Source organism: Oryzias latipes, chromosome 16 (assembly GCF_002234675.1).
Source record: "Oryzias latipes chromosome 16, ASM223467v1".
NCBI lineage: Eukaryota > Metazoa > Chordata > Actinopteri > Beloniformes > Adrianichthyidae > Oryzias > Oryzias latipes.
The window spans coordinates 29582639-29601302 of record NC_019874.2 but is presented as its reverse complement, the minus strand read 5'-3'; the positions used below and the strand labels follow the sequence as shown (position 1 = coordinate 29601302).

The window sequence follows — 18664 nt, the reverse complement described above, 5'->3', positions numbered from 1 at the left end:
CAGTAGTCGAGATTCACGTACGTGTTACGTAAATTCTGCAGCGTAGCGACGTCGAGTTTGTGTGACGTTCCGTGCTTCATTGTGAGTAAGTCGAGGAAAAGTAGCCAGAAGGGGGAATGTCGGTTTGTGAATGATCTGCGTCTGAGGCGGCGGGGAGAGTTTTCGTGATGGGTGAGGTTACCGCCGTTAGCCGTTGTTACAGCTGCACGCAAACGCCTTTCACCCCCCATGTTTTAGCTAACACGGACGGAGATTTTTCAAACCATCTCGTCGCTGATTAGCTTCAGCAGTTGAGCAACCAACGCCCAGTCCGCCTCCATCTGGATGGCTAGCTAGCTGCTAGCTTCTGCTCGTTAGCATGCCGTCCAAACTAACGGGAGTGTCATTTCCTGCCGTTAGCTCTTTAGGAAAGTATTTCACATATCGCTTCTGTTTGTTTTACGAGCGGTTTCTGTTAGCTGCCATAAAACTCAGCTTCGCTCGCGCGCCTCTTTTGAGATTCGATCCTGAAAAAACAAACCGTGATAACTAGCTTCATTATTGGCGTGTGTCGTATTAAGTGCTCAGATAAAAGCTAATTTTTGTGTTTAGTTGCAAGGAAATGGCAGGAAACGTTTGTTTTAAAGTCTTAACGGCTGCTCCGCTAAAAAAGCCTTTGACGTTCTTTTGTCCTAATTTTTAGCTACCAGTAGTTTGTGTGTGTAGCCTGTTCTGGCTGTAAAATGTGGTCTGGTAGTCAAAAGGCAGACTTGAGACAGCACAGGTTAGACATAAGGAGGCTGCTTAATCTGGATTATTAGATTGGATCTGGTTGCTCACACAGATCGAGGATTCAGATCGTTGTGACCTCTAAATCTAAGCGTTGAACCATTCGCTTCCTCAACTGACACAGACTGTTTTTTTTTCTTTCAACGCCAGGGACACGTTTTACATTTACATAAACTTCCTGGTAAAATCAGTCACCTACACTTCCTTTAGCAGATTTTTTCTTTTTTTTTTCTTTTTACAGTCAGTGCAAAGGAAACACACTAACTGTGATTAGTAACTGACAGGTTTTTTTAATGGGACACAATATATAAAGTGTTTGGTTAAAAACCAGTCGGATAAAAGGTTTTCATGAAGATACACATTCTTGTACTACAGTTAAACTGCACACCCTGAGGGAGAATCAGCGTATCTGGCATGTGGGCCGGTGTTGGCAGGCAGAAGATGCTATGGCAAAAAAAAACAGAAATACTCTCCCATCCACAGGCTTTAAAAACTGCTCCAACGGTGGATGAACTTTGCTTTTTGACGCTGCTGATATTAAAAGTGGAGTAAAAACCCACAAGGTCCACTTGTCCCCTGAGGATGTTATTTGGAAAGCTGTTTTTAAATATGGAGAGTCTGAAGTTGATTTGAAATTTTGTATTGATTTCTTGTCTTTTCCAAAATTTTACGTTTTTTTTTTGTGACCGTGGAAATACTGGATGACCTCATTTTGATCATCGAAATACAGCAGTAAGTACTGACATTATTATAATTATTTGACTGTTTATTTTTTTTTACACGTTTATAACTGTTTCAAGACAAAAAAAATGGAATTCTTGTTTTAGATAAATGTGTGTGACTTCTAACAACAACCATGTCAGAATGAGAATACAAGGACATGTTTGGAGTAAAATTTAAAAAGCATCATACTGCAGCACAGGTGGTCAGAATGTCTGGACTGTTTAAGATGCTCAAATCCTCTGCAGGGGTGGGAGGGTGTTATAGAATGTATTTTATTTAAAAAAATATATTTTTTTACAGCAACAGAAAAACCTTGAGGGATATGTCGGCTTTGCAAGCCTCCCGAACCAAGTTTACAGGAAGTCTGTGAAGAGGGGGTTTGAGTTCACGCTGATGGTTGTGGGTAAGAACTCCCGCTGCTCCTCTTTCCATGTGCCGTGTTTTGCCTGAATCCTTTCATTGTGTTCGCTGCGGTTGGCATTTAGAGATCCTCCGTGTGGTTTGTTTTTGTGTGTGTGTGCAAACCCATATTTACACACAGGGGACAAGCCCCCAGCTTTGTGGTGTTAATTGCTGACTCAGAGCTCTGCATTGTCCCGCTTCTCCTCCACATTTCAGATCAGTGTCAGGCTCTGTGTGAAGGAAGAGAAACATTTGGTTTGGATTTGTGTCAAACTTCACCCAAAAAGACAGATTTGTTTTTTAAATACTTGGGTAGTGACTGTTGACTCTGGGCCAGCATCACTCTCGGCTGGTCAGACATTGTTTGGAGGGAAAACAGTACTTTCTGTGGCGGGTTCTACAAAAGTGCACGCAGCCTCTAAGCGTGGTTTGTGTAACCCATAGTTGTTAATTATTTTTATTCCGCTGTATTAATCATGAAAACCGTTTCCATCTGGGCTGACAGGATTGAGGCAAAGTCCTTGAACCTTTTCTGCATTTTTAGAATTTTTGTTTCAAACTGGAACTCCAGCGAGGACCGAGTAGACGCTCCTCTGAGAATTGTCTTTTTTTTTTCTTCACATGCTCTCACACAATATTCAGCTGTTCTTGGCTCTGATTAGCTACAGGCCCACATGTCCCCGCGGCGCCCACATGCCTCGCGTTGCTCGTGTAGATGGAGGAAGCGAGGATGGCGTCGCTGTCAGTGGCTGGCACGTCTATCCATAGAGTCCGGATCATGAGATCCAACAACCTGTTTGCACGTTACAAAGCCGCACCTTTCAGAGGCCCACATGCTCAAAGCAGGAAATAACTGAAGTTCACGTTTCCATACCTCACATGTTGCACTGCAGGAGTCACATTCTACCAGCTGACTGCAGCTCTGCTGTAAATGGTCGCCAGTTCAGTATTGACCTGTGGCTGTGGGCCAAGGTAGGCAGTGCCAGTGGTCATTTCCACTAATGATGCTTTTTAGCAGAGCTTGGAAACAGGGCACACAATGGGCATCCAAGCTTGAGAAGTGTCCCGGACCCCCAGCCAGTCAGCTGCACATAACAAGAGCCATTGTCCGCATTGTTTCCGCAGCTTTTGAGCTGTTAAACACAAACCGATTGATTTCTCTCATCCCTGAAAAGACAGCGTCGTCTTTGACCGTACAACTTCTCTTCATAAGAGCCGTGCACTGCTCTTGCTCATTCTTAGAGTTGTGTTAATCCATTTGTGATAACACTGGTATGCACTTTTACAAGTTTAAAATATTATCCTTGGATAAAAAAATGCATAATACAGTGGGTGTGTGGGACAGATTAACGAGCTGCGATGAAGAAAAGTCTAAAGCGAAGAGAGTGAAACAACTTTGTGATGATTTAGTTCCTAAAATTGAGCTTCTGACTGTGGTTTGGTTACTCAGGTCAGACAAACCACCATATAAAAACATGCAGGGCAATTGCAGCAGCTAAATCCGTTTCCTTGCTTGAAGCAAAACACCGAACAACGTAAGAAGAAGTAGAAGGTGGTTTCTGGTGACCCGAAACCCAGACTGAGCCCGGTGAAAAATCTGGATCCGGCCTAAGTCCTGAGAAAACAATGTCTTTGAGTCTAACCTGAAAATAAAGAAGACTTGCAGCAGAATCCCAAAACCTGATGCTTGACGGTTCGGCAGGTCAGCGACCGCCTTTAGATAAACGTCCCCCACCAGAGCGCACTGTTAAAATACTGCAGGTGGTTGGATGTGTGGAGGAGCTCAGCAGGTGTGAAAAGACTGTGAGACAAAGGTTAGCGCAGCGGTTAGCTCTGACTAACCTGTTTTTACATCTGCACATCAGTTCATGGTTCAAATATGTGAAGTTTGTCTGTGGGGGAAAAGGCAGCAGGTGTGTAAAAAAAAAAAAAAACATCAAATAAAGACTTCCTTTATCTGGGAAAGAAAAGTTAGCTTTCTTTCTGTCTTGTTCTATTTCTAGTTATTGAAGTTCCACTAGAGGCTCTGATCTGATCTCTTGTCTGCTGGGTTTCTCAGGTGAATCCGGTCTGGGCAAGTCGACGCTCATCAACTCGTTGTTCCTAACAGACCTTTACTCGGCAGAATATCCCGGACCTTCACATCGAATCAAAAAGACTGTACAGGTGCGTGAAGTAAAAGGTCCGAGGTTCTGCTGTGACCCGTACTGTTATGATCCAGTCTCTGTCTGCCCTCCTGTCGGTTCTGGTTTGAAGAAACGACCCTTTCTCCCGTTTGTGTTTGATCCATCGACTGTGTATGAGAATGATGTTCTTTCAGTCGCCACGTTGGAGCCAGACCTCATTAGTAAGCAGTGAATGGTCTGAGTTAATCTGAGTCAAAATCTCTATGGCAACCATTCTCTCCAATCAGAAGTCAGCTTGTTGGAAGGTCACATCCCTACCACTTGTAAGTAGGCTACACGAAATCTATCAAAGGTTTTGAACGTTGGACGTTTAACATGTTAAAAAAAAAGGTATCCAATCAAGAATGGTTCTACTGACCAATAGACCGAGGAACAGCTGCTTATTTTTCTATAGAAGTCTATAGGATTTTGGCTTCTTGGAGCCACTTCCTGTTTGGAACGCCAGCGGGGAGGGGCCTCTCAGTCCAGTTCTCATATGCAGTCATTGGTTTGGACCAAACGATCATTCTTTGGTGAAATGTCAGATGAGGATCCCTCTGCTGAACCGCACAAATGAAAGGCATGAAAAACGGCAGACAGACGGCGTTTAGCTGTGGCTGGGAACGCCATTAAATGAAATATGAACAGTTTGAGGGACACGCCAGCTCCGTATTTCGGAGACCGGTGGAGCTGGAGCTCCAGTGCCCGGCTTCACAGCCTTAATGTCCAACACAGCTGGAGTTTGATAAGCAGAGGGGGTTCGTAGATTTTGTGCAGAACTGCTTCAGTGTTTTTTGTTTTTGTTTTTTGGTGTCATGTTAGAAATTAGTCAGCTCCCATCTTTCTGTTTCCAAATATGGCTGTGAGGCTCAAAGGCCTCTGTCTGCCTTTTGAGTGACAGCAGTCTGCCTCCACTTCAGCAGCAGCAGCGTTTCAGGTGACATGTTTTGGCATGTTAAGCTCTCCCAAGTGTTTCCTTCTCTGTGGGATCTCTGGCATTCACTGACAGCAGCTCGGCTCCCTTCTTTCCTCATCCTCACTTCATTTTTTGTTTTTGTTTTGTCACCATTTGAACCAACGTCAGAAGAAAACGCCTTCTTCTTCCCTCCCGTCAGGTGGAGCAGTCCAAAGTGCTAATAAAAGAGGGCGGAGTCCAGCTGCTTCTAACAATAGTTGACACCCCAGGATTCGGAGATGCCGTCGACAACAGCAACTGGTGAGGAAGACCATCACCTCAGCCCTTGCGGCTTGATTTGAGCGCCGCATTTGTTTCCACACTGAACTGACAGCAACGTTTGTGTTGTGCAGCTGGCAACCGGTCATCGACCACATAGACAGCAAGTTTGAAGATTATCTGAACGCAGAGTCGCGGGTCAACCGACGACAGATGCCCGACAGCCGGATCCACTGCTGTCTGTACTTCATCGCTCCGTCAGGACACGGGTGAGTCTGCTGCATGAGGTGGAGGGCTCACCCCCTCCTGCTTTAGAGAGGAAATGCTGCGTTAGCAGAGGAACGCGGGGTCAGCTGGATCCCAAAGGTCGGGGGGGGTTGTGCTTTATCGTGAAGAACAGAAAAGGATGTTTAGGACCTATTTCTTTCTTTGCTGCGTGGTAACAGGTCCTGCAGCTTCCAGCTGTGCTGTTTAGAAGAGCAAAGCAGTTAAAACGCTGAAACAAGGGGAGTTCGAAGCTGGGAAAATGCTCGGCTCGTGGTCCCGATCAGGAAAAGTGTTTCATAAAAACACGGGCGTGTGGAATTTTAATTACAACGTTGAGTTTTTCACGAGCCACCAGCTCTGCCCCGTGCGTTGGCGGCTGAGACGGGCTGATGCGGCCTTTCCCGCTCAAGCACATTGGATATTCTGGGAGCAGAAAGCGTTTAAACGGACAACTTTAAGGGATTTTCTCTTAACCGTAAAAGGAAAGAAATGTTAAATAGGCACTTGAAACCCAAACTATCTGTCCTCCTAACGTGAATCCTCCTTGAGAATGAAGACACAGCTGTGTGTGCGTGCTGTGGGGCTGCACATATCTGTGGCGTGTTCACACGCCTTTTCACCAGGATGTTGTCGTCTTCTGTCCTTGTTTTTGTCCCTGAGTCTGTCTGCTTTCATGAAACTGGGTGAGGATGCAGATCTACAGAGTAACGGCCGCTCCTGCTGGGTTTTAATGACCGTTACACGCTAACGTCCGCTTCTGGGCCGGTCTGGTTTTTGTGACATGTTTACACATCAGTTTTTACCACACACAAGCTCAGAGTCCCCTTTTTAACATCAAAATCATCACAAACTCTGATGGCATCTTGGTTCTCAGTGTTTACAAGATAAGAGAAGAAGCTTTTAAAGTTTAACGTTTACATATCCAACACTCACGGTTCCTATAGTCTGCACTTATGCTGTGTAATGGTTTAAAGACCCACTCCAATGAAAGTAATGCTTTTGGTTGTTTTTCACATTTAATGTAGCATTTTTCTCTTGAAGGAGAAAATATAAAATCATGTCAGATTAAAACTGCAATTTCTTTATTCCGATGAATCAGCAGCAAATCGTTTGAAATGCTGTTTGCAAAAGCTCCCAGTTGTGTCATAGAAACTGAAATGGGCGGGCCACAAGCTCCCAGCTCCGTTCCATTCTGATGCATTCACTTTCAGACAAATGGATCCATGAACGTCTTTGTTTTCCTGGTCTGAGCTGGAATCTGGATCTGAACTGGACGGCTGGACATGTCTGATATCGCTCGCCAGTTTTGTTGCACCGTTAATGTTGGCTTGAGGTTGTGAGTGGCTGTAAGCTAGCAGGACAGCCTGTAAACAAAAGGATGATGGGATATCGGTGGAGGCTGACTTCTGTGCCAACAGTCCCGTCCACGACTTGGTGGCGAGTTTCTGATCAGCTCATGCTGCTCAGCACAATGTTTGTTCAAGAAAATGACTTTTTTTGGGGGTGCCTAAAAATGGCATGAACATAAATAAGAGCACACGGAACACTTTTACAACAGATCTAAAGATGATTGGAGTGGTATCATTCGGGCAATTTTTTCACAGACCACAACCCAATAGGAGCCACAAAGGCTATGCACACTGCAGGGCCCAATGCTCGATTCCGATTTTTTTTGAAAAAAATCGTGTTTTTTTTTTTTTGCAAGGCCGTTCACATTTCCAATTAGATGTGAACTTTTGTGATCTCCTGTGTGACCGTGAAATGACCCAGAAGTGACCCGGATGCACAGAAGAGTACACAACGGTGAATGTCACTCGTTGTTTGCGGAAGTAGCTAATGTTAACAATGGATGTCAACAACAGTGTTGTCAACAGCAGATCCTTTTTTGCATTATTACATTTATTTTCACAAAGGAGCCAGCACAATTACAATCTTCTCATTTTAAGAAGGCATTGGAGCCAGGATCGTCTGTACCCACTGTTGTGGAATGGGGATGTGTATGTGCTGGGGCCGCACACGTCTGTGTAAGAGACAGGAGAGAGCGCGTGCAGCGAGGTAGGGAATGAGGGGGGCTGTGTGGGCGCGCATTCATGTTGTCTATTAGGGAGGAAAGAGAACAGTAATAAAAGAAGGCTTCCCCCAGCAGAACTGCTATTGCCCCTTTATTAACCCGCTCTGGAGAATCTGAGGGTCCGAACGGGGAAGTGAACCCGGGAGGAGGATCCGCTTCTGACCGCGGTCGGAAAGGGGGGAAAAAAAGTCACCGCGGGGAAGGTTCAACGCCACGCTCGGCCATTTCGCTGGAAATCTTTTCAAAAACCGCCCGGTTGTGATAAGAGCCCTTGAGTTTGGCCTGAATAGAGCTGTCACCCCAAAAATTAATCCAATCGGTGACCTCGCTTCCCTTCCACTGACTGGTCTCAGCAGCATCGTCCGCCATGTTGATGTTTATGTTCTTGTTTCCGCCTACTTCAATGCAGAATGATGACGTTTGTAGCGTATCAATGACGTACGGGTCGGATTCATGTGGCCTGGCCGGTCAGACGGAGGTCGCATTTCAAGAGATCGGATACGTATCAGATTCAGCAGCACATACCCACGTGGTCTGGGTCGCATTTGAAAAGATTGGATTTGTGTCGTTCAGACTGTCATGAATCCGATACAGGTCGCATAGGGGCAAAAAAAAAAATCGGAATTGGGTCGTTTCAGCCTGCAGTGTAAACGTAGCCAAAGTCTTCTTAGTTGTCCCACACCTGGGTGGTAAATTTTTTCTCCGCATTTGACCCATCCCCTGGGGGAGCAGTGATCTGCAGACACGGGGAACCGGTGTCGGAGGTTTAGCCCCCAACCCTTTAATGCTGAGTGTCGAGCAGGGAGGCATGGGTCCTATTTTTAGTTTTTGCTAGGACTCAGGTATTTGAACTAGTGACCTTCATGTCTCAGTAGGGACACTCTACCACAAGGCCACTGAGACATGGTTATGTTATTGCTACTATGATTGTCAATATAAACAAACTGTCGTCTTTTTTTCTTTCTTGGCATACATACAAAATAAAATGAAAATAGCCTTGTATTTTTTTGAAAACTATGAAATATTTGTAAAACATTTTACAGAGGTTCATAAGACTTTCTTTCAAAATAAGACACCCTGTATCACATAGGACCATACTAAATGTAGTATTAAGTTATCTAATGTCAGCAGTGATGTAAAAAAATATGTTTATTTTGTCTTTTGTGGGACTTTTGAGCCAGAAATGAGTAAATCTGACAAAAAGTTAAATCAGAGCTAATTAATCCTTGCTGTAATAACTGGCTGAATTTTTTTACTGTGGTAAACGGCGCACAAAAATCAGTTTTAAAATGTTTGTGCATGTGCATTTTTTTTAAACTTTAAACGTACTTACTTTTTAATTTACAGTTACTTTTAAAAACTAAAAACGTTTTATTTTTTGTTAACCAGAGAGCCTCAACAGAGGGGCAAAAGCAGACCCCTGGTTTAAGGCTTTGTTTATAAATGAGCTCAGTCAAAAGGTTTTTATAAGTTTAAATAAAATTTAGTTTAAACTAGGGCTGCACGATATGAGGAAAACTCTCAATTTACGAAATTAGTGATCATTATTGCGATGACGATATAACTTGCGATGCAGGAAAAAATAGTAAAACAACCTAAAAGATCCTTGATTTAAACAGGATTTAAATCCTGGTCAACATGACTTAAATTAAAGATCTCCATCTGATTGGTCAACAACGTGAAGGCGTCCATCCGAATGGTCAAATGCATAAATGGATATATTTGTTTCATTAAATACAAGAACCTTCCATAAGATTAAATTAGCACATTTAAGGAAACCCATTTATTACAAATTTCGCCGTCTTTTGCGATATGAGTATTGGACAGCTTGATAAAACGATACATTTGCGATTATATTGTGCAGGCCTAGTTTAATCCCAAAATTACGTTGTTTTTTTTAAACTAACTAAAAAGGAGGTTTTTTAAATCAGTTTGTCATCAAATCTTGAATCTGGTTTAGTTGTAAATCACATGAATGTGTACTGAACTGGTTCGGGGTTTTTACAGAAAACAAAGCCTCTCTGTTCCAGTTTGATGCAGGAACTTATGATTCAATCAAAAACCGTGGAGGCACTGAAAGTCGGCCTGTTTTTACGTTGATGTTGTTGAAGGCGGCTTCATCTCGTGGCTCTCAGGTCTGTTTTTCCTGAAGGTTCATGTTGTGATGAGCTCAGTGTTCCTCCATGGCCGCTTATCTGCTCAGGAGAGACGGAACTGCTGCTTCTGAGGCTTTTGACTTCAAATTCCACGCTCTCGCTTCTACAAGCTTCCTCTCATTTAGAGCCGTCTGGTCTTTATCTGTGCAGTTTCCTCCTCTAACCCACACAGAGAACCACTTTACGACTAAACTTCAGGACTACTCTAATGAAACAAACCCAAAATTCTGCATAAAACAGAGAAAAACAGTCGCTCTGTAAGCACCACTGTGTTCTACTTGTTGTATTGATTTGTGCATTGATTCAGTTCAGCTGTGGACGATCAATGGGCATCATCGAACTGTGAACTGTGCTGGTTTTCCTCGTAAAACGTGGTCACATAACATGTTTGTACCTCAAATTGTGTCTTTAGTCTGCAGGGTGCCTGAAACTGTAAAGGATCCTGAAAGATTTTCACCAAAGTGTCTTTTATTTTAATACAACACTTAATGGAACTGTTAAGATGGAGAAAGCTAGCAGCAGAGCTGCAGCTCTCTTTAAATGTTGTCTTTCCTGCTTTTTCTCATGACTCTGAGGTCATTTTCTTAGACATTACCAACATGTTTGGGCCGTCGCACATTTCTATATTTAGTTCAGCCTATTTTTATCCTCTGAATCGCCGCTGCGAACGCGCAGAACAGGTGAGAACTGCCCCGCTCTGAACGTGCTGTGGTTGTCTGTCTGCAGCCTGAAGCCGCTGGACATCGAGTTCATGAAACGGCTGCATGAGAAAGTCAATGTCATCCCGCTGATTGCCAAAGCAGACACCCTCACCCCAGAGGAATGCCAGCAGTTCAAGAAGCAGGTCAGTGGTTTCCACAGCCGCAGCCAAGAGGACGTCTACATTCCTGTGGCTATCGGCGGATGAAGCAAAGCTGCCAAGACATTATCCTCCCATTATCTCTGTTGACATGAGCTACATCTTCTTCTCATTTAGCTCATGTAAATGCAGACAGGAAGTAGCACACAGCTCACTTCCTGTTTGTGTGTTTACATAGTCTGTTTAAATGTGAGCAGAGGAGCAGTGGTAGATAGGTGCTGAGACCTTAATGGTCAAAACTCTGATCTGGATTGCTGTGTTAAACCTCCAGAACCGCATTGATGTACAAACTGTTTTAATGCATCCGGCTGGTTTTTTGTCTTCAAGAAAAAAGTGAAATCCTCAGATGATCGGCAAATACGCTTAAAAATAAAAGCAAATTTAATTTCTCATTTCTTTTTTCTTTCTACCATCACTGTCCTAAACAAAAATTATATATTTAGACCAAAACCAATTAAAATGGTGTTTAAACCTATTTCTGCTGATGAAGGACAAACATATAAAATGAATCGTAAAGTAGCATTTCTGAGTATCTCTTTAAATTGTTATGAATCAGGAGCAGATGAAAAAAATGCCTTTTGAAATGGAGCTTATATGTTGTGTAGGATTTACGCTGGGCTCTGCTCCATTCTGATCCTCGCTCACACTCAGGTGTAGGTAGAGCAATGATGGAGAATGAACCCCTGTGGGCTGTAGTTCTAGGTTCTAAGAAGAAATGTACAGATGTTAGCACCTGGCTCAAAACGTTAAGGCTGTATAGCTCCAATATCAATACCGTTTTTGTTGCGCCACTAGTTGGGTTGGAATTTGAGGGGCTGACGGGCAAATGTGAGAGAGTGTGTAGACAAAGAGCTCTCTGCAACCAGGGGGGCAAGGGGGGGGCCAGGCTTACTCCATGCCAACGGCGCCGACCACTACTCAGGTGAATTTCTAATAACCTCCTGCCAACACAGAAAGGGAATTCTGTACATTTATTTAAAGGTACATGGAAACTCTCAGACTGGAACAAACTCCTGTCTTTGATTTAGACCCCCCCTGGGGAGGGCACCGTCCTCCTTCCTTCCTGTCCCGGTTCTGTTCTGTTGCCCTGCTCTCCTGTTTTCAGACGTTCACGCGCTTCTGCTGTCTGTCCAGATCATGCGGGAAATCCAGGAGCACAAAATTAAGATCTACGAATTTCCGGAGACGGACGACGAGGAGGAGAACCGGCTCGTGAAAAAAATCAAAGTTTGTGTGTTTCTTTTCATCTGCACGCCGCGAACGAAGGTGTGTTTGTGTGGGGTTTATCATGACGGCCGTTTCTGCAGGACAAGCTCCCGCTGGCTGTTGTTGGAAGTAACACCATCATCGAAGTGAACAGCAAGAGAGTCCGAGGAAGACAATACCCCTGGGGGGTTGCAGAAGGTACAGTTTCATCCTTATGAACCACGGTCAGGTTCTTGTTTGGGCCAACTGATGCCTTGTTCTGTCTCATAGTGGAGAACAGCGACCATTGTGACTTCACCATCCTCAGGGACATGCTCATCAGGTACTCCTCCTCCTCCTCCTCGTTGCTGTTTTCGGAGGGAGGTGTCCCCAGTTTCACCTGGACGATGCTCGTCTCCCCACAGAACTCATATGCAGGACCTAAAGGACGTGACCAACAACGTCCACTACGAGAACTACCGCAGCAGGAAGCTGGCCGCCGTCACCTACAACGGACTGGACAACAACAAGGGCAAAGGACAGCTCTCCACCAAGTAAGACCCAGGGGTGTGGGGGTTTTTTCTCTTTCCTCTAGAGTCTAAATGAAATCAGGCTTTTGTTTGATGTCAGATAAAGATGACAGCCGGCTTTATGGAGCTCGACTGCGGTGATTACAGCAGCAACACATTTTCTGTCTGCGCTGCTCCGAGTCGGAAAACATCTCCGGCGTTAATCATCTGAATCACAACAGTTTGACCGTTTAACACAACCAGGAGGCTAAATGACTAAGCTAACAGAGAGACGTCTGATCACTGCAGCTTCCCTCAGCCTCACCAATGTTCATCTGCATCTAAACATGTTTACCTGGTTGTATTGGAGTGCATGAGCTCACCATCGCATGCTGTCTGTCTGTCTGTCTGTGTGTGTCGCTCGTCTTTTTCTTTTGTTTTTTAGACTTGACACAGTTGAAGGAAAGTAAGTGATCTTTTTTTTTTTTTCCAAATTCGCTCCGCTCCTCTCCTCCTCCGGGGATTCCTCTCCCTTTGGGTGAATTTGGTTTTTCACGTCTTTGGGAGGAAAACCTGGTCTGCTTCCAGTCCCCCAGATTTACGAATCCTTTCCGCTCGTAATGTCGACTCCACCTGAGCAGAGACCTGTGCATGAGCTGTTTGGAGCGGTCACCGTGGCAACGCAGACAGGGAGCATAAACGACAGATGCTGGAAAAGCAGAATTTCTGCTTGCAACTCTTTTTTTAAATTTTTTTATTTTTTAGCTGAATGTATTAGGAAGAACAGGAATAGACGATTGTTCCTGTTCTGTTCAGGATTTCTGTGGAAAACATGGTCTGAAGCCGCTTTTCTTCAGTCCACAAACTTTTCATTTGAAGGAAGTTCCTGTTTGAACTCCCTGCTTCACTCAGCTGAGGAACAAAGTTTGATGTCTTCTGATGTGACTTAACTCCTCACACTTCATGACTGGTGTCTGCTCTCTGCAAAGTCTTCACTAATATTTAACCCCCCCGTATTGCTAACATTTATCCTTTCCTGCTGCCACCTTCTGGTGTTTGTAAAGGTTTCTGTTTGACGCCTGCAAGTTCAAGTTCTTAAAAAAAAAGTTTCATAATTCAGTTGTTAATCATCCAGAAACGTGTATATTTTAGAAGAGCGTTTGCTGTCAGGGGAGAGAAGCAGCTCGTTTTGCTCCGATTGTGTGTTAAGGTGCATGAAATGTGTGGTGAGCGGAGACAGGAGCATTAAAGATAGATGCGTTTCCGTAGTGCTGCAGCTGTGAGGACGAAGAGGAGGAGGATGAAGGCAGCATCAGGCAGGAACGTAGCTCCAGAGAAACAGGAAGAGACAGAAGTTTGCTGCAGCAGGCAGGAAAATCTGAGCTTCAGCTTTGAGGGAGTAGATGGTCCGAGGTGAACATTCGGAGCAGAAGAAGAGACGTTCAGCAGATCTGCTGTTCGCTGAACGCGCTTGATCTCAGAATAAAATCAAATGGTCTCGTTAGTAGCTTTCTGTGTGGAAGCGCAGAAGTTGTGGGTCCGTGTTCTAAGTGTGTACTTGCTCCGGCTTCGGCGCCTGCTCCTCCTGCAGGAGCCCCCTGGCCCAGATGGAGGAGGAGAGGCGAGAGCACGTGACCAAGATGAAGAAGATGGAGATGGAGATGGAGCAGGTGTTTGAGATGAAAGTCAAGGAGAAAGTGCAGAAGCTGAAAGACTCTGAAGCAGAGGTAACACACATGCACACACACACACACACACACACACACACTGCAGAGATGTAGAACTTCCTCCTGTGCTGGTGTGTGCCTCTGGGTAAAAGCACAGGAGCTGATTGGATGACATCAATCTGGATTCGGTTCCTGCTTCTGTGTTCGTATCGATCAATCTACTTAATTTATTTCTAAAGCCAAAGCAACCAAAGTGCTGCAGTAAAACATAACCATAGAAAATAAAAAACTAAACAATATTAATACAATAAAAGAAGAAAGTGACAATAAAAGGTGACATGCTGGTCTCACTAGAGTTGCTGGAGCTAAAATGCACAAAGATGTTTCTAAAAGTGACTTAATTCATGGAGGAATCTGACGGGCAGCAGGAGACCATTCCACAGCTCATACCAGAGTCTTTGGAACCACTAAGGGCGTCTCCAGATCTCAGGGCTCCACCAGGACTGCCGACCATTCAAGCCTTCAAAAACCTGAAGTAACATCTTAGAAACAATTCTAGAAGACACAGGCTGCCAGTGAGCAGAGCGTAGTTTAGGTGTGACACGCTCACACCGTCTTATCCCGTTAAAAGGTGGGCGGCTTCTAGTAAATATGGATCCAGTGTTCCCTCGTTTATTGCAGGAGTTGCGATATAAAATAATTTGCGATAGGTGAAATCCGCAAATAGTTATGTTTTTTCTTTTTTCAATGTTTTCAGACAAACATTTTCCCTCGTTTCTCTCTTGTTTACTTGTTTAAATTCTCTAATTTCAAACAGTCATAGAAAAATAAGTATTATGAAATGAAAACAAAGATCTGATCACGATTGAAGATTTCTTCAAATCTAATAAGTTGAATGTATTCTGTTCAGGAGGCACAACGCGGAGGAGATTGATTAAGTCTGCAGCCAATCAGGGCGCAGAACACAATCTGATAAAAATAAACAAAAAAACTCATCAGGCCGAGCTGGATTGACAAAAGAAAATCTGCGGAGACCACAAGTGAAGTGTGGTATAGCGAGGGAACACTTTTCTGAAACTATCCAAAGATCTCTGAGTTCTTTGATGGTTAAAATGAGGATTTCATGTAATGCAGGGAAATCTCGGAAGCATCTTTGAATATAAAAAAATCACTCAGAAACCGTTGAGGAACAAAGTTTCTGACGTGTTTCAGTCTGAAAGGATCACAAAGACGTTCTTACAGCTTTGAGACTTCAGAGAACCACACCTGGAGAACACCTGAAACAGGAAGAACCTTCACAAGAAAGACAGACTGACCAGGAGGAGTCCAGGAGCACAAGGACTCCTCCTCCTCCTCCTCCTCCTCCTCCTCCTCCTCCTCCTCCTCCTCCTCCTCCAGGGGGTCTTCAGAAGACCACAGGGCCTCTCTGGACTCAGCTCAGTCAGTCAGACTGTTGGACAAACTGCTGAGCAACAAGAACCCAGAGGAACATCTACATGGTCCACAAGAACTTTTAAACATCTGGACTCAAAAGCCAGTCATGCACGGAGGGGGTAGTTTGGTGGTGTGGGCTGATTTACAGCTTCAGGACCTGAATTCTGTTCCCCTGTAGAAGGTCTTCCATCACATCTGGGTTCTGCAGCAGAACAACGATCCAGGCGTCAGCAGATCAGACGTCCGTGCAGGTTCCTCCTCAAATGTCTCTGAACCCAGGCAGCTTCATGAAGAGCAGATGAGAGGAGCGCTGACAGCTTTCCCAAACTTTTAATTACACATTTTGCCGCCAAGAACCGCTCAACCAGTTATTAGGTGTTTTGTTTTTCAAGCAGAGCCAGTGGGATGTTAAAGCGGTGAAAGGTTCTCAGTGGTTTGACGTTTTCTCTGTGCCTGCAGCTTCAGCGGCGTCACGAACAGATGAAGAAGAACCTGGAGGCTCAGCACAAAGAGCTGGAGGAGAAGAGACGTGTCTTTGAGGAGGAGAGAGCCAACTGGGAGGCTCTGCAGCGCCAGGAGCAGCTGAAGCAGGAGGCCTCCAAGTACGAGCAGCTCTCACCGCTCACTCGGGGTCCGGGGTTTGACTTTAAAGCAGTTTACAGTCACTGGACTCAGGCTAAAAACACACAGTTCTCATCTTTGTGTGTTCCCCACTCAACAAATTAGCTTTCATAAAATTTTAATGAACTTTATTTCTGCTTGAAGAAAATGGATGGACTTGAAACTGTTTGTTTCCCGGTTCTTAGATTTAACTTGGTGCACAAAAATGACGACATTAGGAAAATGTTAGTTTTGTCTCACTGCAGGGCTGCTCCTCAAGATCTACCACCCTGCAATGTTTTCTGCTGTTACCTGGATCAGGCGTGTTCACCTGAGAGAACCGTAGAACAGTCAGGGTGGTAGATCTTTAAGAACGGTCTTTAAGGCATCTCTGTGAAAGACGTATAGCAGAGAGAACGTGTGAGAAATAACGACATGTCAGACTCATTGGGTTCAACATAAAAGTCAGAATGAAGTTCAGATGAAGTGTGGACAAAAGTCATTGACTGTATCAGAGAACTGGACTGAGTGACTCTTCCTCGCTCCAAGAAGCCAAAATCATATAGAGCTCTATAGAGAAATAAGCAGCTCATTCTATTGGTCAGAATAACCATTCTTGCTCTGATACCTTTTGTTTCTTTAACACGTTCTTGAAAACGTTCATATTTTTTATTCCTTCTGTAGTTATAAACTGAGTAATCAGATGCCTCAATATAAGTAGGTGGAGCCTGCTGGACCCCTACGTCCAACGTTCAAAACATTTCATTGACAGATTTCTGTTGGGGTGTGGCCTTCTATCAAGCTCACCCCTGATTGGATAGAATGGTTGCCGTAGGGATGTTGACTTGGACCAATCCCTGCTTCTCGAGGACGTCTGGCTACAACATGGCAGCGTTCGCATAGGGGAAAAGATGGCGACTGAATTGACTTCATTAGTTGGGGCTGGAGGTGAAGCATTTTGGATGGGTGACGTCACACTCGCTCAGTCCAATCCTCAGACACAGTCTATGGTTAAAAAACACCCTCCTGGAGTTCAAAAACATGTTCTTTAAACCTTTAAATCTAACAGGAGAACCTTAAGGAGGCTTCTTCACGTTTCCCTTTTTAGTTTGTGTGTGTGTGGTTTCAGACCAAAGAGCAGCAGACTTAAAACATTAGATTAAAAGACAAAAACAACAGACTAAGCTGAAAGTACAAAAGAGTTCTGTAAAACTGTGACCATTGGCTGCGGTCCCATGAGAAAAAGATCTTTGATTGGATCAACGATCGGGTTAGAATTGAACTGCGTACATGGGCCCAGAAAAACCTGATCTGATTAAAACAAACATTTACATACGTCACATTTTTGGATGAACAAATCATTTGGACACGCGTCAAACTCGCTAAAATCAAATCAAATCTACCTTTTCATTTCGGGGACATGTTGTCCTGTCCAACAGCTGGGCAGGCAGATGAGAGCTGAGGGCCTCTTGTGTTGGACATATTTTGCTTTAACAGGAGGGGTTATTAATCTTCAGACAAACCAAAGGTATGTCTGAATAAACCCCTTTTGTAATTGAGGCAAAACTTTATTAATGTTTGAAAATCTTTGGTGTTGGACCGGACGGAAAAGGAAAGAAGGGAAGAAGAGAGAGGGACGTTAGAGAGAGAGAGGGGGGGGGGGGGGTAAGAGGGTGATAATAGGAGGGGGGGGGATAAGACCATGAAGCTGCATAAAGCAACAAGTTTACTGGTTGTTTATCATTACGGTAAGGTTCAAATGTAGTACAAAAAGGGCGGAGCCTGTCCACACACACACTCAAATGTTATAAACACACCTGCTAGCTGCAAAAATGTCGACATGTACACAAAACAGATAGTGTTCACACGCATACTTATGCCCCACTCAATTTAACGGAGTACACTACCACAGGACCCCCCAGATCCGATCAAACAGTCAGACCCGGGAGATCCCACTGTAGTGACGCTGTTCACGTGATTGTTGACACTGTTTCTCAGGACTGCGCAGCATTTCTGCTTTGGGAAGCCGCCTCCATTAGCTCACACACCGTCCCAGAGCCGCTCCTCTGCTCGGAGAGACGGTTCTCCTGAGTCCGACAGCTCGCTGTCTCCGGAGCGCACAGCGTATCAAAGCACCCTCCCCTGCCCGCAAACACGAAGCTACGAGCTCCACACAGTCTAAGCATGACGTAAAACCAGAGCAGTAGTGACCCAGGATCAGATTAAACAGTTTAGATGCACCACGATCGGATCAATAACCAGCAGAACCCACAAATCTCCATCTGAAGGAAATCTTGATCCAAATGAGCCTGATCGGAGCAGAATATTCCGGACGGCATGTTTACATGACGCATTTTTGTTGTGATCAGGCGTTCTTTCTGATTACTTTTCTCCATGTAAACGCAGCTATTGTTAGTGTGGAACCACCAAACCACGGCGCCTCCAAATACTGCAGCAGTTTGTATCGGCAGGAGTTTCACTGCTTAAATATCACCCCAGTCAAAAAAGTTCTCCCACACTCTTCACAACTGATAAGCGACTACAGCTGTGTCCAAATCCGGGTGCAGCGTCCTTCCTGGGATGCAGGTGTCTGCCGCTTACATCACGGCGCCACCACAGGTGCTGTCCAAATTCAACCACTACTTTAAATGCAGCCATCTTCTCCCCGATTTCAAGGAAGCATA

At 44.6% G+C, this 18664-nt stretch overlaps 1 protein-coding gene across 3 annotated transcripts in view; it reads left to right on the top strand.

Moving 5' to 3' along the window:
• Positions 1 to 6: 6 nt before the first annotated feature.
• The window catches only part of LOC101155717 (septin-7), a 20028-nt gene continuing 1370 nt past the window's right edge, over positions 7 to 18664 (top strand). The window contains exons 1-14 of one of the 3 annotated variants that reach the window (XM_020710466.2): positions 7 to 171; positions 288 to 289; positions 1792 to 1894; positions 3953 to 4059; positions 5174 to 5274; positions 5367 to 5501; positions 10453 to 10570; positions 11720 to 11812; positions 11893 to 11989; positions 12062 to 12113; positions 12196 to 12324; positions 12725 to 12745; positions 13871 to 14006; positions 15840 to 15982. In XM_020710466.2, the coding sequence (XP_020566125.2) occupies positions 168 to 171; positions 288 to 289; positions 1792 to 1894; positions 3953 to 4059; positions 5174 to 5274; positions 5367 to 5501; positions 10453 to 10570; positions 11720 to 11812; positions 11893 to 11989; positions 12062 to 12113; positions 12196 to 12324; positions 12725 to 12745; positions 13871 to 14006; positions 15840 to 15982 (1241 nt within the window). In that variant the 5' untranslated portion in view covers positions 7 to 167. Of the gene's footprint in view, positions 172 to 287; positions 290 to 359; positions 1501 to 1791; positions 1895 to 3952; positions 4060 to 5173; positions 5275 to 5366; positions 5502 to 10452; positions 10571 to 11719; positions 11813 to 11892; positions 11990 to 12061; positions 12114 to 12195; positions 12325 to 12724; positions 12746 to 13870; positions 14007 to 15839; positions 15983 to 18664 lie in introns of those variants that run through there. The other 2 variants (XM_020710468.2, XM_020710469.2) reach the window with 2 other exon arrangements.